This window comes from Opisthocomus hoazin, chromosome 25 (genome assembly GCF_030867145.1).
Source record: "Opisthocomus hoazin isolate bOpiHoa1 chromosome 25, bOpiHoa1.hap1, whole genome shotgun sequence".
Classification (NCBI taxonomy): domain Eukaryota; kingdom Metazoa; phylum Chordata; class Aves; order Opisthocomiformes; family Opisthocomidae; genus Opisthocomus; species Opisthocomus hoazin.
Window position 1 is genome coordinate 10,407,674 of NC_134438.1, and position 21,252 is coordinate 10,428,925.

Genomic DNA, 21,252 nt, shown 5'->3' on the forward strand with positions numbered 1-21,252 from the left:
ACTGCAGGAGATGCAGTTAGGCATCTGCATTATTGCTCTCCTGTAACATCTCGGTCATCTTGCTGTTTTCGTTAATGGTTGCTCAAGTAAGAGTTACTACTATTTAAATGCAACTCGAGTGGCTTAGGCCAAAACCCAAAGTTCTCCAAAAGAACCTCCCAGAATTTTTTTAGAAGAAATCCACAGCATGGTCTTGATAGTTGTGGCACATACTCTGTTTAATCCAGATTGGATACATCAGGTACAGCAGTGGCACAAGACTCAATACTGTAAATGATATACAAGTTTCAACATATGCACTACAATTCCAAAAGAAGACAACAGGAAACTTGGTTCTTCTAGAAAGTTGTTCTCAAATGAAGCTACCTGCAGTTGTATACAGTACATTTTGTATCTGTCCTCTGATGTTTGTAAGCAAAGCCCATTTATAGTACGAAAATAGAAAATAATAAGGTTGAGAGCTTCTCATAACATAAAACTCCTAAAGAAAACACCATTGCATTGGAATGCCTTACTGATTTATCAAAAATAAACCATCACACGCATTTTGTAAGATACTTCGTTGGTCCGAGGAGCCAGGGGGAGCTCCCAGTCGTAGTTGCAACAGAACGGAGAAGAGCGTTCGATATGGTTGTTAACTTCTCACCCAGACAGCTGTGTGACTTCTGTGACAAGCCCTAGTTTAAATCAAAAGGAAAAGCAACACGTGCACGCATATACACACAAAGTAACAGACTGTTGACTGAGAACAAAAGAAGGAATTTTCACAAGCTCTTTGTCACCTGGTCTTTTGACTGATCCACCTGAAGTTTTTCTGGCACAGTTTTTGCGTTCTGAACGTAAGTAGTGGTACTTTTCTGGTACACTTCCTCAAGAGTTCTCTATGCTATTTTGTAGATGTTCATGAATTGAGCTTCGCTTACTGAAAGAGGATGTATTAAATTCCATACAGCTTCTATAATTGGCAAAGAGAGGTGAAATGACTTTTTGGAGGTCGCTTAGTGATTCATCAAGACAATCAGGAGTAGAACATAGGTTCCTGATGCTAACTCCGCTATCTGTACTCAATGTGCACTCTGGCTTCTGTTTGCTTTTAAAGTTGTAGAAAGATAAAACCATTATGCAGAGTGTTTATGGCATTGTTAAATGTGAAGCCTACAAATTTGAGCTCTGAAGTCATACATGTAGTGCAGTTGCTTAAAGAGTTGGAGAAAAATAAGTGATTTTAAAAAAACACAAAATATATTTAATTGGTAAGTTGTGTGGAAAAGGTGTATTGTTCACCTAACTTTAAAAGCAGAATAAAGTCTTCAGTTAAAGGTGCTGATGTTCACAAGCCATCCATGAATGCTGACTTTGTAACTCTGCCATAGTCTGACACAGAAAAAAAATATTACAGGATCCAAGGGAAGTTTGCAACCCATAAATTCAATGTGATTTTTAATATACTGAATTTGCTCTATAATACATGTAAGATACAACATGTTTACAACCTCTTTACTTAAAAAAGCCAAATATTTGAAGAAACATTGCTTTCTTTAGCTGGTATTAATCTGATTTTCATGTGCACCCCTTAAGCTGTCTAAACTAGAACGATAAATGCTGGTTTGCAGTACTAGTATATTACCAACTGTTTCAGGTTAAACCAGTAGCATTGATTCAAATTTAGTGTTTCTGGCAACTGCAAAGAAGGATGTGTTTTTAATTACCTATTAACTTTATTCCAGATAAAGCCATGTGTGTTACTTAGTTTACCTTTTCCCCAGTTCACTTTTAACAATGATAATTATTTGACAGACAAAAGTGGTCTCTGGGATAAGAATTTGCTGTAGAAGGTTTTATATTCCTCTTATGCTTGTAGGCGGCTAACTTGCAGTGTGGAAAGGAGAGTAATTTAATGTGGTGTGAGGGAGTATGATTGCAGCAAGAGAGGAAAAAATAAGGAAAGAATTATGGCTGAACAGCAGGGGAAGAATCCTTGACAATGAGATCTATTAGTCTGGAATAAGCTCTCCAGGGGAGCTGTGGGAGTCCTTTCCTTGGAGAATTTTAAATCTAATCTGGGGAAAGCAATGCAATATATTGCACTGAAGGATCTTGTGCTAGCGGAGGACGGATTACATTTTTTTAATTCTTCAATTATTATGTACAGGATGTCTTACCTGTGGCCTCTTCTTTATGGGTGCCCTTAAGATTTTTGAGGAAAAGGAAAGTAAAAGGTGGATTTTAGAAAGATTACATGGCAGTCAAAGCCTAGATGTGGAAGATGTTTCGCATCATTCTTTGCCAGTTGGGTGTGATTCCTGCTATTAGCAGCCCAATGCCAGGTGAGAAGAGAGTAAATCTATTAATAGAAAATGTTGAAAATCTGTGAAAATAGTTTTCCTTCAGAAAAGGCTTTGGAAAGGAAACAATGCTCAGAAAAAGGTGTTGCTCCTTTGATATTTTTAGTATTGCTTTATGAAAGATTGAAAAAATAATCCCCTTCCACTTGCTTTTTGTGCAATCAATGTTTTTTTAAATGAACTTTTCTAAACTTCTAAAAAAGTCGTAGGGAATTAGGGGGAGGGGGAAGACTTTTGAAATGACCTGCCAACATCCTGTCGACGTTTTGCTGAGCACTCTTGCTAACCAGGCTGCTTTGTACCACCTGCCTTTCAGAAAGGTGTCAGGAGTAGACCTGCCTATGTTTCTGGATGCCTCTCCTCCCGGAGGTAGCCTGCACCTGAAGAAGCCCTGTTCCAGACCCCTCAGGAGTGACCAGGATGGCAGGGGTACGTGCTGGTTTTTGTATCCGTACCAATGGATGCGTAGCGCCCTGGGCATGCATGGCAGTGGGGAAAGGGAGAGAGGGACGCTGGTAAGACAGGGCAGTACTGGGGACCGCTGGAGAGAATGGTCCAAGTCCTTCACTTAAAGTTCTGGCATAGGAATTTTCGGGATTGACTTGGCCTTATCTCAGCAATGGTTTATAAATTGCTATTTAAAGATTATAAAGAGCCTTGGGGTTTAGTAAAGCTAATTGCCTCCCTTTATGGTAGGAATAAGTGACTGTAGTGCAGTTCCCGTGCTCCTCTGTGCAAATGCTTTCCCTTCTTCCCTGCGTGTCGTTTGGCGGATGCTGTGTTACGCCCTACCAGCCTCCGATACGATGGCGATAGGCTCTTGTCTTCGCTGTCTCAGTGAACGCACAGCGCGCTCATAATGAGGGTGTAGCTGTGTTGGGCAGTCCAGGGAGGTTTTGTACAAGCATGTTTTCAAATGCTTTTGGAAGCATTACTCAGTCTACTTCAAATCAGTGTGTAAAATGAGCTAATGCTTCCATTAAAAATATTTTCAGCTCTGTTTCTCTAGGCTCAGACTTCCTTAATTTTGTCTGTCTGAAAGTCTGTGCTGAGATACTGACTGCATGGGGCAGCACCTGCCAAGTTAATGGTAGAAAAGGCAAGCCCTGTGTTTTTGAGCCAGGATAACAATGATGCCTCTTCTATGGATGAGAACAAAGGCCATGGCTGACTTGACAATCTGAGCATAAGCAATCAGCCAGAAACCCCAAGGACTGGCTTTTCCTCCTTTTTTTTGTCCTCTTAAAAATGTTAATTATTTTTTTTTTTCAAAAAGCGTTTTGATTGACAGCAGTTAAATGCACCAGTAGTGCTTTAGACAAGGGCTGCCATGATTGCTATTTACAGATAAAGAAATGGGTGCAGAGAGATCAAGTGGCTTGTTTACCACTCCACAGTAAATCAGGAATAAGAAAGGCAGCACTGAGAATCCATGTTGAGTCCCTGACTCTTTGTAACCGTCTGCTCCTGCTCCTGGGAAGGAACACTGTACCCTGTCAGCATGGTAGCGTTTAACCCGCGTTCTGTGCCATGTAAATGAGGTTGCAAGGTGGAGAGCAAGGCCTCTGATCTACAAGGGTGAGGGTGATCGGGTGGGGAGCAGATGATGACAAACAGTGAAATTAAAGCAAAGGAAAGAATAAATTAAAACATCAAGAAAAACTCAATAATGGTAAGATTAACTGCAGTATAACCTCCTACAGGAAGCAGCAAAAGCAGAGCGTTTTAATCATTTGAAACAGGACTAAGCATAGTATTGGGTACCATATTGCAGCACTGGAATAAATGAGTATAAGCTGGTGCAGCTGCTGAAGGCTTATCTGTAGCCCTAATATTCCTAGAGTGTTGGAGGCTTCTAAGGAGGGTATTGAGTTAATGCATCGGCTGTCGGAGTCCGCTCTAGAGACCAAGAGGTTAGGAGTGCTAACAAAGCAGATTGCTAGCTCATATGTTGAAGTCAGCATGTAGGTCTATTTATCTATCTATACATGTATGTGTCTGTATTTATTTATATGTGTATGCATGTATATGTGCATATAAATATTACATCAGGATAGATTATGACAGATGTTAAAAAAAAGTCATCCCTTTGCTGAATCAGCCTCAAACATGCTTGGAGCAGTTCTTTTAGCTCGGATGTTGGTAGAATCACTGTTCAGAAAGAGGACACTTGAAATGTTTCCTTGTTCTCTGCGAGCTGTTTGGGGCCATTGCCATTTGTGGGTGTGTGTTGGGCCTTGAAGGGGCGTTTGTGCATGACTGCAGTAATTAGCCAAACAGTATATGACATATGAAAAGGTGGGTGACCTTGTTCCCCACTCTGCCCTTCATGGCTCACACCTGTTATGAAAAGGGGACTTGAGAAAGGCAGAATGGAAGGAAAAAGTTACTCTTCTGAAGAGGGGGGGCAGGTGGAATTGGTTGTGTTTCAGGACTATGTATTTCCTTACAATAAATAGTTCCTAGAAGGATCTCAGAAAGAGGTGCTAGGACTGACCACAGCTTAGTTAGAAGTATTCGCTTCTTGGCAGTACCACACAGTGTTACTTCAGTTTTGGTTGATTAGATGTGCGTGACTTTTTCTCAAAAATAAGTGTAGAACTGCAGAAAGAAAAGTGCTGTCTGTACCACACTTTATCAAATGTTTTCCAAACTCCAGTACTGCTCCCCCTTCTCAACTGGATGCATGCTGTAGATCCTGTGCTGGGACTGGAGAACTAAAATTGCTAACATAGTCTGCCCCCAAAGTCAGTGCAACCCTGAAGCCATCGGTGAGACCACTGGAGCCCTAAGACTGTGAAAATGCCAAATACCTCTCTGTCCATGCAACAGATTTGGCTCTGGGGTTAATTATTACTGAGTACAGCTCCAGACGTTATTGGCTGCTATTTACAGTGGGCTGTATGTCCAGTGCTAGCAAAGAAACTTACACACAGAAAACAAATAAAAAAGCATGGGCGTACGTTACAGGAAACCTCTGTTAGACTTATGAATGCTTGATGCAATTGAGTTCAGTGCTTTCTCATTCTTTGCCATTTGTGTGTACAGTGTTAAAAAAGAATCCTACCTTTTTTTTCCTTTTTAAAAATACAGAACTGATAGTCTAGTCACACTCTTACAAGGAAGTGATAACAAAAATAGAAAGCAGATACCCATGTGGGACTAAAACTCTACTAAAGCCTGTCTTTTTTTTTTTTTTCCACAAATATGTTTTCACAGACAATAATTAGCAGACAAACACACTGTTTGCAATTGCACTGTATTGACTTAAAAGGCGGATACAAAATTGTCTAAATAAAGAATGCCATCCAGGGTGAAATAGTTGTGTGTGTGTGTGCGTGTGCACGTATATGTGCTGAGAGGCGGTTGTACTGTGCACCCAGTCATGGAAGCGTGCTCTGCTCTTTGTTATTCAGAGGTGCTCTGCTGTGGTTCTGCTGCACACTCGCACGCACACACACAGAGGAATGGAAATAGATTTCTGTGACAGGTGGCTTCTTTGTCTAAATCTTTTTCTATAAAAGAAAAAAAAAATGTGAAATTTTGGTTGGTTTAAAGGTTCTGCTCCATGAAGAAAAAAAATTCATAAAATTCATTATTTTTCACCTTTTCAGTCATTTCCTCATGAATAAATATTATCCATTAAAAACCTTTAAAAAGGTGCTGCGATACACAGTGTTATATTTCCGTTTTCTTTATCGACTCTCTTGTTGCCCTGATGATTCTTTCCTTCCAGCCTCCGCATGTGATTTTTGCCCTGTACCATGGCACAACACGCTCTCTGTGCAGGTTTTTCCTTTAACCTTCCTCCCTCTCCTAATCCTTCCTCAGTCCACAGCATGAATGCGAGTCTGAAGAAAGCTGCCTCGTTAGGTCTCCATTGCTAATTCGATGACAAAATGTCAGGTTGGTCCATCCAGGCACAATTTGCAGCAAGAAAGGAACGTGGAGGTGCGGAGGGAGAGGGGCACTGGTCTTCCAGCCTCCTTCTGTGCGTGAGACGGCTTACAAGGCAGAGACCTTGACTACGTTGCTTGTGGTGGTGGTGGAAATGTTCGTGGAGTGGCCGGGGCTGCTGGGCGGAGGCCGACTCTCGCCTTCTGGCGTGAGTGCCGGCGGCGTGGGGATGCTGATGATGGCTGTCGTTATCTGGGCAGTTTTGCAGTTCGGTCTCAGCCCATCGTCTGATTTCATGTTGAGGCTGGAACGACTAGAAGACAAATTTAGTGTTTGGCTTTTTTTTTTTTTTTTTTTTTGGAAACGAGACAGTAGAAAGGATGGAATGGTAGCTGTTCTAAATCAGTATCTTATTCCTCTGAACTAAGGGCACTGAAATATTCAGAAGACTCCACTTAAATGTTTCCCCCAGTTCTGCAAGGCATCATTTATTTCTACCCAGATTACACCAAGCTTCTTTAATGTTCCCCCTGGTTAGGATACAGCTTTTCACAGGGCAAATCATTCTATGTTTCCACTTCATTCTTGCATAATTGTAGTTTAATTAAGAGGACATCTAAATATACTGTCCTGTGTACTGCATCTTTTCAGAGCACAGGTAGTTCTTTCTCAGAAAGAGATGTTGTCTTCCTTGCATTTCAAGTGCCTCTTTCAAATTCACTGTCCCTTGATCTTTTCTATTTTTTCATCTCTGCAGTAGTTTCAAGGATCTGGCAGCTGGGAGCATTCTTATTAGATCTGCATCAATTGCACCCTATAATTAATTACAGAGGAAAAATGATGGGTTGATTTCTGTGCATCTGCACAGCTACAGGAGTCTGCTATTACCAGCCCAACATGTTCATTTTAAACACAAGGCCTGTGCTTTTAAAATGTAAAGCTCCAGGTTGGAAAGCTGTTGCTGCTGTTATCTCAGTGTGACTCACCAAGAGGATGTTTCTTGATCGCTCAAGCATCCCAAGAACATGGCAGAACCCATTCTGCTCCCTGGTTGCCTCACTCACAGGCTGAGAGGGGAAGTCTTAGGGACTGGGTGGTTCTGGCACTGGTAACCAGTACACCCAGTTAGTAGCATTCCACATGAAAAATGATTTAAAAGCTTTTTTTTTTCTCTCTCTCTGCATTCTTACATCGTTTGGTAAGCAAGTGAAATACTGAACAGTGTCGACATTTAAAATATCACTGGCATCTGATTTAGCACCCACTGCAAGAGGCAGAATAGTTGACATTCCCCTGAATTACTGTTTCAGGTGCTGGTTTAAACTATTGTCATCTTGAAACTGCAATAACTAGAGACTTGCTTTGTGCTTGTGCTTATTCATAATTCATGCTCTGAAATGCCCTTCTGACTTCACCCTGGCACAAAGCAATCGCTTGCTGCCCTAAAGGCAGCATTGCTTCAGTTTCTACATCCCTTTGATAGGAGCAGGGAGAAGAAGAATGGTAAGTTCAAAAACAACCCGGTGCACAAAGAGCTTAATGGGCTGAGGGGGATTTAGAAAGTAATTTAATATTTGCAAGAAAGTTATGGTGAAAAAATGATTTTTTCAGTGAGTTATGTATAAAATGAAAATTTCAAAATTTTCTATTGAGACACTTCTTCACCTGCGTCACTGGTGGCTTTTTAGCCGAGAGCTGCTGAGACACCATTGTCAAATTCCTCCTTATTTGTTTCCCAGTGACGCTTGATGCTTACAGTTGCGATTTAGACTTTTGGACAATGAAAATGAGTGAAGTGAGTGTCCCTGGTGGACTGTGTCAGTGTGTACAGCGCTCGGACGGCTTTTGCTGACAGACACTGATTAGCCAGTTGTCTTTGCCTTCCCCCAGTAAGGGCCTGGAAGTGCTGGGCTATCTGGGAAGTGGGCTGCGGAGTGGTCCTGTGCCAGCTCTGGTGAGTGGCTCACCGCTGGGAACTGCTGGCTCCTGCCTGTGTCATTAGCACTTCATAGGCAGGTTTCAGCTGGAATTCATTCTTCTGTGTCCAGTCTGGCCAGAGAAGAGCTGCCCTAGAGTCTAGCTCTGTCCTGGTTCTTCCCTGAACAGCTATGAGCCACTTCCCTTGGGCTGTCATTAGCAGGAGGGAAACAAAGATGCTCCCGGCACTAGACCCCTCTCCCTGGCTGGAAAATAGGGCTGCAAGAACGTTCAGTTGGATAACGCACTTCAGAGGTTCGCATGCAGTAATTAGCAGCAGGAGCCTACTTACTGTACCTTGTTGTAAGTGAGGGCTGCTCGCTGCACTGGATGTGGATGGTGCTGAGCTCCTGCATGCTCCGGAGGCGAGTGGCTGGCACGCTGGAGTTGGGAAGGTGGGTGGTCTTCTTGTTACGGCGAGAACAGCAGGAGGTGGTCAGTCCATGGTGGCTTGACAAGGAGGGGCTCCGAGAAGAAGGATAGTTTTGCATTGAGCTCTCCATGCAGTTCTGCTCGAACAGTTGCTCATCTATGAACTCGTGGTTCTGGCAGGGGAAAGAATAGTGTCATTAGTCTCTGGTGACACCAGCAGCCTTGGCCCAACAGCAGCTTGTTCGCAATGGCACCTTGTGCTAGGTGGGCGGGATGTGTCAGCCCCTTGTCTGTGTAAGATGCTCTTTGCCTCTGCCTGAAAATATTTGCAGTAGGCAGATCTTTAAAAGAAATGGCTCTGCCCTTCCACTCACTGCAACCAAGAGAAGATTTTGCTTTCCTGCATCCGTAGGGGAATAAGGGAAGCTGTTGCAGTGACAAAAGCGTGATAGTCTATCAATGCCGCCTTGCTTACGTAGCCTGAGATGGTTAACATATTGTGTTCAAATTTCCTTTCATTTTCGAGTCTGGATTCCACAAGTGGCTTCAAAAAGTCTGCAATGTCACATGGTTATGAAATCCAGGAGGAGATTTAGGCTCGTTTTCCTTTGTTCCTGGGGACAGGATTGTATTGTATTTGGATGACCATCTTGACATATAGCTTAACAGTGGGCTGTTACTTGTATTGGCTATTGGGTGCAGAGCATACCTGAAGTTCACTGGTTGCTGTTAGCTGAGTGGAAATAAAGGTGGCAGGTGAGAGTGGGAGGTGTATAGGGGAAGGAAATTCGGAAAGCTGAATCTGTAAAGAGGTTTTGTGCTAAGGAACAAGAAATCCTGAAAGAAAGAACTCTTATGTGCATGTATGAACACCCAGGTAGTTCTAGTGAACATACTTTATCCAGTCCCTGTCAGCATCAGAGAGGATGGGAAACAAAAGCAACGATGGTGAAGGCAGCCATCGGTTTTTGTTGGAACAATTAACAACTCTCACAGGAAACAAGAGCAAAAAGAGCCACGTGCACAAACTCCCGAAGACAAGACCAGGAACGAGAAAGGAAGCAAACACTCTCCAGACACGTCACAGAGACCACAGAGAAAACAGATTGAATTAAAAAGGAAATACCTTGATGGTGGAAGTTCGTACAGATAACAGGGGATCATCCACAAGATAGGACAATCCCTACGGGACAACATGCCAACAAAAGATAAAAACACAATTGATTGTCCATTCCGGCATTCAGAGGTTTAGTCCCAGCATTGCGTCTATTGCCTCAGCATTCCAGCCGGCTGGCTCAAGTTTGAATGGGCAACTGGACCTTCTCTTCACCAAACCTTGCCTGAATCAGACCTCTTTGTTCCTTCCTTCTCACACTTAAGCTTTGTAAAGTTATGCTCTTGGAAACAGAACAAAACTGGTACAGCTTTATTACTTTGATCTTTTGAGAGCTGAAGGCAAAGGAAAACAAAGTTTCAGCTGCTGATTCACAAGTAACAAATTGGAATTGTATTGCCATTGGGTCACCAATGGATATTGGTTTTGATCGTGCTCTGTGGAAACACAGAAGAAAGGTTTGGGTTGAAGGACTGGATTGAATGCACTCGGCATTTGGACAAAACCTGGTGTGTGTGTGAATGTCCAGACTCAGTCTGGGAGTTGGAATGAGTGGAAAAAAAATCCTTTTGCTTGAGCAAACTCCATCTGTTGTGTTCAAATGACAAAGTAACCTCTGTTATGGCAGCTAGAAGTACTTCAGGGTCACTTTGTCATCTGACGCACCAGATTTGTGAGCCATTCACAGCCATTCAATTGCAGGGCTGTATGCTAGTGGTGACCGCAGATGCCATGACAGTAAATAATACGCTTTAGGAATCCTTCTGCCTAGCTTAAGGAAAGGTGAATTGCCCATTGAAACAAGTTTGCAACCATGGTACATTCCTCATTCCATTCCTGCGACTTGGTCACAAAATGACTCTTCAGTGTTTAAAATTCTGTTACTCTGATTTAAATTTTTGTGAGGAGAACTGTTGCATAGTATTTAATGAACTGTGTGAACTATAGAATTTCCACACAAGCTGTTTGAACTATTCTGATTGATAATTTCAGACCAAAATCCAAACTTGTTACGTGATTTGATGCAACATCATGGTAATAACTGGCTGAAGAATGCAGGGGGAACACATTAAATATTGTGCAGATTCTTCCTCTAGCTTTTAATCACAATTCAAAGTATCACTGTTATTGCCATGCTTTGCTGAAAAGAGCAACATTTGGAACATTTTCAACCACTGAGACTCACTGTCTGAGTGGGCTCGCGTGCTGGAGGCAGTCAGCTTTGTTAGCACGGTAGGCTAATACATCCACAAATTAGGACGCGCTTTGGCCGTGCTACTTCAGTGAAGCGACTTGTGCAGCTCCCAGAAATGTCCACCTGCCCCGGGCAGAGGTCAGAATTTCTAGAAGGCTTTACAGAGTCAGAGCCTTACAAGGGCAGACCCTGGAGGCAGGGTTGTCAGCTTTTGTTTGCTTCAGCCAATTTGTTGAAGTTTTCAGACGAAAGTATTCTTGCAAAATACGGGTCAGAGCAGCAAAGGCCGCAAGCCTGAAGTTCTGAACTGAAGAGTCAGATTGTGAAATATCTGCTTGTTATGTGACATCCAAAATTGCTAGGAATAAAAGCAAGATGAGTCTTACAAAGTAAATTCAATAGTCATTGATACAGGAAGAATCAGTTCACTGTCCTTGGAATGGTGACCTTTATAGCTCGTTGTGATAAACCAGCTGTACTAGCAGGTCACTGTAAATAACCAGTCATCTTCTTCCAGTGTATCGCTGAAGCCTAAGTGGTGTTATTCCAGCATAAGCCAAACTATGGAAGTGAAGGTGATTTATCTAAAAGAAAGCTCTTGCAAGTCAAAAATCAAAAGTACATTTGATGATGGATGCAGATAATAAAAGGCATGAATATTTCAAGTGTTAACCTCTCCTCAGTCTTTCTAGAATGAATCATGGTATAGATAATGTGTTCCTTTATTGCAGAACCTTTTATATAAACCTGGAAGTAAAACATGTATCAAATAAATATCTGAAATGTTCTAAAAGACTTTTGCATAGATAATCACTTAATAATGAAAAAGAAAATTCTCACTCCCAACACCTTGCGTGATGCGAACAGAAAAGTCGTGTTCTAGAAACTGCTTGACTGGCTTTGAGATCAGTTACCTGCTCTTGTAACCAGGGCTGTGGTGAGAGAAGATATGTGCAGCCTTTAAACACATGAAGAGAGCTCATCTGCTCTGTGCCACGTAAAGGGCGAAAGGACACTTTGGTCCAGCCTGTTGGCACTGGTGACCAGGCTGTAGTTTGGAGTCACTGACAGCATCTTCCTCCCCTTAAGGCAGCAGAGCTGTCCTTTACTACTAATTAGCACAAGTGATGAGTATATATGATGTGTGACTGACAGCATGAGACAAATGCAGTTTAGCTCTCTTTCAGAAGTACTGAAGAAATTAAACTTAATTTACGCCTTGTATAGGATCTCCCTAACCCCGTGCTGAAGTTATTTGCATTCAAGTGAACTTGACTGAGCAGCCTGCTCTTGGCTTCGTACTAGTGCAGATGACTGTGGTGTAGCAGATAACCTCATCGTTATCCTTTTGCGCAGCAACTTTTATTTTTCTTAAAGAAGACAATGAAATAGAAGTGCATTTAACCCATTGCAGAATATTCTTGGGAGCTTGAGTGTCAGCCCCCTCTAGCATAGTTTGTAGGTCTCCTGAGTCTGTCTGTGAGCCACCCCAGAGCATACTGCGTGCACCTCTTTTCCATACAAAGCTTGAGCCAGGCACAGAGACCTAGTAAGAAGTAAAAGGATTGTGCTGCTACTTACAGTTGTTTTTTCCAGGCAGTGCAGCAGGTGGTGATGTTGGCTTTCAATTAAGGAGGTGCCTTTAGTCATATGCTGTTCGTCTTCAGTGGATCCCTGAATAGCCAGAAAAAGGAGGGGGAAAAAAAACAAAACCCAAACCAGGTGTAAGACCATGAAAACAAACAGAACTATCGGCATTAGCTCTCACAGGGATAAGGAGAACAATTTCAGTGTTACCAGCTCTCAGGTTTTTCTGGTGACTCTTACGAGGTTACCTCATTTTCTTTCCTAATGACTTGGCTTGTAAACTCAGGTGAGGAGCTCAGCTTTGATTCAAAACCAGTGTGTTTCTAGCCATTTTGTAGCTGGGGAGGAAACCTGGGAAGTACTGTTGACATACGATGTCAAGGCTTGGGAACCAGAAGGTAAAGAAAAAAAGAACCTGTGCTGTTTTATTTTTCCAGCAAACATTAAGACTTTTAAGCTTGACATGGCCTTTGAATGCCAACAGATGTACCCTGAACTCTAGTTTCTGTTGGGAGATGAAACACAAGCTGTCTTGCTTTTCCTGAGCTGAAAGCCCAGCGCTGTCTGACCTCCCTGGGGCTGCTGGAACTCACGTGTGTTATTGCCAAAGGCTCTCAAGTCACGGTTGCGCGCCAGGCCAAAAAATGTGAACCCAGGCTTCGTGTCTTGGACTTTGTAATGCTCTTTCTAGAGACAGGACTCCTGGATCTCTCCCTCTTCTCATGGACATCACCAGTTGTTTTCCACACTCTGTACCTGCAGCACAGTAGAAGGGGGTGCTCTTTGCCTGCCCCGGTGTCTGTGGTTGTTGGCGGGGAGCTCATAGCAGGTCTGGAGGACTGCGTTCAGTGCAAAGTGAAGGTGTGTAACCCTTCCTGTGGCCAAGCCCTCTTTGAAAGGCAGGGAGAAGGCAGGAACAGATAAATGCTATGTATGCATGGGTTAATATCTATAAATTGTCCTATTCAAGCATACTTCAAAGGAAGAAGCGTTGTGCCGCAGTGGCAAAGGGTTTATATTCACATGAAATGTGGCAGCAGTTCCCTAGGAGAAGGAAGGTCTCCTCTTCATTTGTTACGGATTGTGGTTTTTGCTCAGTAGGATGGCTTACTGTGATTTATGTATTAGTAACACAGTGCCCAGGAGTCCTGCAAACTGACCAGGAACCCCCTCTGCATCACTTAGCACAGCCACAGAGCAAGGCAAGCCTGTCGCAGAGACTCACGATGCAGATGCTTGGCTCATTGTACAGCAACACCTGTACAACTGGGGACCAGCTTTCCCCTGTTTCCCCTGTGTACTCAAACTGCTGAAACGTGGCTAACAAACGTGTGAGCTAATTCAGAGAGTAGAGTGTACTTAGCCTCAAGCAGGCAGCCTGTGCCGTCTGGGAAGGGATTGGGTACAGCTGAGAGTATTTAGGCTGAAAAACTATTAAAAGGAGTGGCCACGCCTTGGAAGGCTTAGGAAGAGTTGAGGGGGATGAGCTGCTTTTGGTATGCCTGTTGAAGGACTCTGGATTGGAAAGACGTGTTGGGGTACTTTTGCTGATCTGTTCTCAGCTTCTACATCAGGTATGTGTGCGCATGGTGATTTGGGGAAGAGACTGCTCAGGCTGCAGTGTTATTAGTGGTTAGGATAAGCTCCAAATCTCAGACCAATCTCTATGCTTTTGTTAAGCTGAGGGGCTTGATCTGCTTGAAACAGCTGAAATAGAAATGGATAAGAGGTTAGGAGCTCGGGTTCAGTATGTGTGTAATATTTAGCTCATGCAGAAAGCCTGGCATCAAGCATTCATCAACACGTCAATAGGCCAACTTAGTCAACTTGGGTGCGGGGGGAGAAATCCAGCACTCTGTGTTTTTGGTTTCTGCACTGTATCAGTGAATCAGATGCTTAACATTCCTCAAAATATAGCATGTCACTTACCCTATGATCTGATGATCAGATACGCCTGAGAAATGGAAGGAAAATAAGTAATAGGGGTTGTTTAGAGAGTTTTTCTGCTATCTGGGAACCAGGATTATTTTTCTCCCTTTCTCTGTTCTGTGGTGGCAGATTTAAGATCTGGTTTGTTGAGGATGTTACTGTTACTACTTAAGCTCCTGATCTTGAAATTTACTGTGATTTCATGACACGTTAATCTGTGTGTGTCTTTGATGACTAGTGTTTCCAAAGACAATTACATGCATTAAAATAGCAATTAGGTGGTGTAAAATGTTTCCCTGTGCTCCATAAGTAAGGGGTGCCTGGTGTCTTCTGTAATGCTGAAATCTGAAAGTCAGAAATTGATGTGCATGGCTTGAATCTTTGCCTAGACACGAAACAGCAGTATCTAACTGTTCAAGAGAGAAAATGGGTGAGATGGGAGACACAGCAGAACATCTTGGGAGAGGTGCCAAGTCGTTGTCTGTTGCTCTCAAGGGGGCCAAACTCAACTATGCTTAAAGCATTGCTTTTAAACACACCCATGTGTCCCAGTGATCGACTGCAAATGCGTGCTCTGGATGCCGTTTCCAGGGTGGTTTTGTGGTCCTTAAGTGAAGGAATAACTCTGTTTCTGACAGATGCCAAAACATAGCTGAACTGGTACATTAAAAAACCTGACTTACTGAACACAGAATTAATGGATTCCTATGGGAATGCATCTTAGGCAGGTTGTGGATTTTTTGTTGCGGTTGTTTTGGAAGGTGAGCATTCCCAGAAGTATTTTTAGAAGTGGTCTAAAAAAAAAATCAGTTCCATTTTTCTTATTAATAATCCTCCTGTTGAGCTAACACATCAAGCAGGTTCTGTTCGTACCCTGCTGAGATTACTGACTCTGCTGGAGTCTGTGTTGGAATATTTCCCATGGAGGTCCTTGCAAGCCCTAAAGCGGATATGATGCTGTACTAAAACACTGGAAAAGGAGAGAGAAAGAGTACGTATTGCAAACAGTATCTTTTTATGAGGATTTGCCTGAGAGGAGATCTAAATGGAATCTGAAAGCAAAGGCAGAGCTTCCATACCTCTGGCAGAAGACCTAAGCCAATTGCTAGATTTGGGCAGCACAGCTTAGTCGCTCCCTCTGCCTTCCATCGTGAGGCTGGGCTTGCCGCTGATGGAAATGGGTCAAGGCGTGGCAGTGACCAGGAATGAAGTGTAGCATCAGCGAGTATGGCTCGTACCTTATCTTCCTTTCCCTCTTTCTTCAGTGAGGTCAGTGTTTTCAGAAACAAAGAGCATGTGCCCACCGAGAACATCCCAGCGTGCCAGCTGAGAATGAGATCTGCAGGAACTACTGCCCCAGGACAGCGAGAGTGCCAACATCACACAAATGCTTGGCATTTTGATAGTGCTGGTGAGGAATGTGTACCTATAGAGATTGCATCAGTGGTACCTGCTGCTGCAGCAAACAAAGTCTGTGTCTTCATTAGAAGAGACTGGCTGTAATGAAAAGGCTGGTGGGGGGGAGAAGAGGAGGTAGTTTGCATTTTGAGCTGGGATGCCAGTTTTGCAAAGATTTGATGCCAGCTAGCATTCAGTTTGTTCTTGGAAGACATTCACTGAGCTGCTGGTTGCTTGGAGGGAGACTGAAAACATACTGTAGTGTCAGTTCTGAAATCCAAAATACTTCCATTTTACCCCTTCTACTCAGTGCTTCAGCATGCAAAATTGGGCACTGGTGAACTGAGATGAACTGGTTCAGCGGGTAGGCTGCCCTTTCCCATGAGAATGGCTATAATGCTTATCTATGGCTAAGCAGATTCTGCTTGTGAAAAGGCACAAGACCTCACAACCTACTGTTCCTACGATATACACCTCCTAGCCTTTTAGCTAAAAGGGAATTTCAGCTAACTGTACAAGGAGATTAACACTAAGAGGATATGTAGGCTGCTGCCATGGGAAGAAGCTCACCATCCCTTGAGCACTTCTGACATAAAGCCCGCTAAAAATCTCTCTAAATGAGGAAGAAAAAAAAAAAAATGGTCTGAGTACTTTGTGTCTAGATGGCAAATGCAAAATGCCACAAATCCCTGTTTCTGAAGTAAAGGCTCTGTATTTTTGCTGGGAACAGAGCTCCTTCCTGCTGCTGTCCTTGGATGAATCCTTTTCTTCACTTTTTCTGTACTTGGATACAAGGCTACAGGCTAAAGACATGCTGTTCCCTTGGAACGATGGTGTCGGTGTATTCATTCTGGTGCTAATGAAAGGACATTCTGGCGCCCGTTCCACAATCTTGAGCAGTCCTTATTGCCCAATGTATTAGTTTGACTGCCGAGCCACAGCCAGGGTACGTTCTGGGGCAGATGTTTCCCTTGGTGAACCCTCAAGGTGTCAGACTGCAGGGCAGTCTGCTGGGCACTTGTAAAACAATTGTGATTGCTCGTGATGAAAGCGATAATATCTAGCCATGGCCATATAGTAATTGCAGTTGGGATTACTGCTGGGTAACAAACCAGCCCTATGGCAATCTGGCCCTGTGGAGTCCATTAAAGTTAGCGTGAGTCCTGGGCAAGGTATTGAAATGGGTTGTGTACCTGACCGATGAAGCAGTTTGATACTAATTTGACTGACAGATATGCACAGTATGTAGGTAATGTTTTGGTCTCTAATATTCCTTCATATTTTTACAGCTTAAAAAATTTGGCTGGCTAGACTATGCTGTCATTCCTGTTTTGTACCCTTAAGAATAGTTTGTTCTCCTGCCATGAAATGAAAGGACATAAAATCCTGCCTTGCGGAGTTAAAATGGTCATGTATACCTTTACAACAAAGGATGTTCTGCAGTTCTGTAATTAATTAATGCCACTACCTGTGGATGGAGAGACATGTCTTGGTTCTTGATTCGGGTATGTGGCTAGTCCTCAGGTAGTCAAAGATCCTTTCCTGGTGGTGGTGGTGCAGATGCCAGACAGGGCTTTGGCAAGTTTCTCCGTTTAGTGAATTATGTTCCCTGTGTGCCACAGGTGGATGGTAATTCTGCCTTCCCTTTGCCTTTGATTATTTCAACAGGAAGTTCCTGAGGGTGGGACGTGTGGCTCTTGCTGGGCTGTGGGGCAGTCGGGTTAGCATTTAGAGCTAGAAGCCACCAGAAAGCAATTTGCTCCCAGAAATGCTTGGGAAGACCTGCTCTGTGTATCTAAATTTAGTTATTAATGGGTAAAAGGAATCTTCTAGAACTTCTTTAGAAATGTTTTTGTTTTCTTTCCTGTGTCTACAGTAACTTTGTAGGTGACAAAATGACCCTTCTTCCAGTTATTTTTGGGCAAGTGCCAGGAAATGAACACATTCAGCCAAATGTTGCTCTCAACCTCATGCATTTTGGAGCTAAGCACTGGTGCGTCAGCTGCTCTTCTGTGAGTGGTCTTGGCAAGGAGTTTTGGTTGACAGGAGAAGTGAGGAGATTCTTGTTGGGATGACAGGCTGGAAGATCAAGTGGAGACTGAGTGTCCCTGCTAAGCTCTTCTGGCGTTTTAAAAATTAGAAATCTGAAGCTCAAAAGGAATTTTAAAATTTGTAGTCAAATTTTTGCATGTTCCTGGGTAATGAAATAGCAGAATCTCCACTGAGCTGGAATCCCAGTCCCTTTCCTCTGTGGGGATAAGGCTCTAGCCCACGTGTGACAGTCTTCCTGGTCTCTCATATTTTTGATAAAGAAACTATTCCTGAGCTGCTCAACAGCAACATATGGTTCAAGAAACGGATTTTCTGAGCGTTGCTGCCATTCGCAGAGCAGGAGACAATGTCAAATGTGTAGTCAGAAGGATCAAACTTGTTTTGGAGGGGAGAGCAGTAACTGATCTGGGCGTCCTTCCTTCCAAATCTGTACTTCATGTGAAGTGCTTCTGCAGAGTCAGTTTAAGAACTATCCCAGTTGTAAAGAGCCAGATTCCTCTATCTCTGTCTACAGTGCTGAGTAGCATTATATGTGCAAAGTAAGGTGCTGGACAATTTCCATCTGTGCACTGCACCTACTGAACTTGGGTAGAAGTGGGCTCAGGTCCTCGTGAGCAGCTTTCGCCTTGAGCTGAAAAGGTTTTTCAGCTTTGATTTTACAAATGCAAGGATGTGTGGCAGGGAAAACAGACATTTTAAGGATTAGGCCCCAAGTAAGGATGCATGAACAAGTACTAGGCAGCTCTGGTGGCTCAATTAAGCATTCTTCATCTTGCTCTTTGCTCCCCACGTGTGCGAAAGGCTGATTTATTTGGAATGAAATCCATGAAGTGTGCTAATACCTGCTCTGGTGTTGATCAGGCTTAATGTAATAACCTCCCCTCATTTTCGCTGATTCTGCTGAGCAATCTGACGCACTTAAAACTTTTCTATTCATGAATATCTAGTATTAGCCTCCAGAGGCCTTTCTGTTAAAAATAAACCCACCGCTAAACTGCCTGAAACAGGAGCTAGCAAATGTTTCCCTGTCCTGTTGGGCATGATCAGATAGTCCATGTTAGAGGGAGATGCTTGAAAATAAACAACTGTATGTTGAAAGAGAGGGGATATTTATAGTATGGGCAGACTCTGAGTGGTATAAATCAATACAGCTCTAACAGCTCCATTGCACAGAGGGACCTGAGGGAACCGTGAACCTGATCGTTGCTGGAAGGTCAGACCCTTTCCTAGCTCAAGGAGGAGCCCAAGGAAGCTTTTTCCTCCCGTCGGATCTTGCAGCTGGATTCCAGCTGTCCCTCCACATGGTACGGACAGTACACGAGAGCACAATTACAGCACAACGCCATTCCGTGTGCGAGGCTGCCACGCCGAATAATGAGCAGTTAGGTGGCAATGGAGGGAGCCCAGGGAGAGGAGTGAGAACGGGGAACTTCTCAAACTCTGTGGAAGGAGAGATTGTCTCTGTACTCACCGTCAGCTCAAGGGCTTCATTCAGGAGGCCGTTGCGCTTGCTGTGAAGGTAAGCGTTGGAGCTGCCTGTTTTGGCCACTCGAATCCTCGCGAGCCGGGCTTTCTGTGAAGAAGGCAAACAAGCTGAAGTTATACCTTGGCACACCAAGTGATCAGTCCTGTGCTGACAATACCAGGAGGAAGGAAACTTCAGATTTTCTTGTACCCAAAATAGCCCAGGGGTGAAATACAAGGGGTGCGCAGGTGGGGCAAGGTGCTGTTGAGAACAGCCAACACAGGTCTGTCTCCAGGGGTTCGCTGAGTACCAGTGTCTGAAGAACATAGCCTGCCACAGAGCATTAATGGCCTTTCAAGAGATGAGAAATGGAGTCCTGTGGATTTGTTTATCCTTTCAAAAGTTAATAGTAATTTTTTCGGTGCGAGATGTACAGCAACTGAGACACTTGTCTTGGACGTGTTCCTGGCATAGGAGGACTGTATGACTGTATGTGATCTAGCGATGCGTATTATATGCTCTGCACGCGTGTTCTTTTCATGGCTCACCTCCTCTCTAACATGCTTGGGTTTTAATCCTCTCTTTATCTTTCAGCTGTGTGCTCTGACATCTGTGCTGTCACTTGCTCTGGTTGTACTGCAGCTAGCACGGTGACACCCAGTGCTCGGTGATGGTGGAGATGCTGCCGCAGTACAAGCGGCCAGGAGCAGGCGTTGGGAGGGAGGAGAGCTGACAGGGAGGTTGGTAACTTGCTCTGCTTACCAGTCAAGTAGTGTAGGTTGTTAATTTAGCATTGGGAAATACTAATGAAAAAGTGTACATTCATCACCTTGCAGTAGGGAGAGGCACCGTAGTTGTTCCTTCTGTCCTCTGCAGTGGCAGTGCTAGTTTAATAACTTTAGTGTCTGGTGACATAAGACTGTCCAAAAATATGCCTCTCTTGACAAACAGACAGAAGTTACCCTGCAGCAACACAGATGTTCAACTCTTCTCATTTTTATTTATCCCCAACCTCCAGGTGGACAAGTTAAATCATAAAACCAGTCCAGAATAAAGCAAGCAAGAAAAACTAATAAGGCAATTTTCCTTTTTAATTGCACAGTTTTTGGTGTTTCAGTTTTTCTTTTCAATTGTTGCCTGGTTCTCTGTCAAGTGCTGATTTGCCTCTTTCTTTTCTACTGTTAATTTATGACTCAAATACCATTAAAAGCAAATACATGAAATAGCTGTGGCTATTAAAAAATAATTACATTGTGCTGTATTTTAAAATGCTGCATAATCTTTTAAATAACATGGAACTCATGATTTTCCTTTCTAATTAGAGGTGCTAATGGGTATGCACTGTAGGAATAGTAAAGCCAAGAGACAAATATCTGCAGTGGGTCCAGAGAGTGTAATAATTTCAGGAGCTCTATTACCGTACGTGAGTGAGTGACTCTGGCCCTCAGTATCTGAAAGATTTGTTTAACCTTAAGACCTTCTGCTTAAGCAGACCATTTCTCAAAGACATGTACAAGATACTAGTTTGCAGCTTTAATTAGGTGACATAGACTATGACCAGTCTGAAAAATAGGTCTTCTTTTGACACCCCAAAACGGGGCCATCCAAAATTGACTTTCTCTTCTATACTTCACCTAGATTTCGTTGTCCCATTTTAATGTTAAGACTCAAAGTCACTATATGAGAGTGAAATCTGATGAAACCTACCCTGTGCTGGGGCCAAGGTATCTCACAGGGCGATCTGGTCACCCTGTGAGAGGGGCACAAGTTGAATTTGCAAGACGTAGGCTGGGGATATAAGAAGCAAGTTAAATTGGATCTTCAGTTTCTCTGAAAGCTTTCCCCAACTGCTGCGTTGCTCTAGGCTCTGAATAACACTGGCCTGAGACTGTAATCTGGAACAAAAAATGCAGAGACTAGT

The 21,252-nt window shown here is 43.3% G+C and overlaps 1 protein-coding gene and 1 long non-coding RNA gene across 6 annotated transcripts in view; one reads left to right on the forward strand and one right to left on the reverse strand.

Moving 5' to 3' along the window:
- The first annotated feature begins 210 nt into the window (after positions 1-210).
- Positions 211-21,252, forward strand: part of LOC142364165 (uncharacterized) — a 79,648-nt gene continuing 58,606 nt past the window's right edge. The window contains exons 1-2 of the long non-coding RNA XR_012766210.1: positions 211-839; positions 2,662-2,774. This is a non-coding gene — a long non-coding RNA (uncharacterized LOC142364165). The remainder of the gene's footprint in view (positions 840-2,661; positions 2,775-21,252) is intronic.
- Positions 4,921-21,252, reverse strand: part of KCND3 (potassium voltage-gated channel subfamily D member 3) — a 122,814-nt gene continuing 106,482 nt past the window's right edge. For 3 of the 5 annotated variants that reach the window (XM_075443144.1, XM_075443145.1, XM_075443146.1), the window contains exons 4-8: positions 19,338-19,439; positions 12,482-12,574; positions 9,718-9,774; positions 8,517-8,764; positions 4,921-6,555 (exon numbers count right to left, since the gene is read on the reverse strand). In XM_075443144.1, coding sequence (XP_075299259.1) covers positions 6,351-6,555; positions 8,517-8,764; positions 9,718-9,774; positions 12,482-12,574; positions 19,338-19,439 — 705 coding nt within the window. In that variant the 3' untranslated portion in view covers positions 4,921-6,350. The remainder of the gene's footprint in view (positions 6,556-8,516; positions 8,765-9,717; positions 9,775-12,481; positions 12,575-19,337; positions 19,440-21,252) is intronic. The other 2 variants (XR_012766206.1, XM_075443147.1) reach the window with 2 other exon arrangements.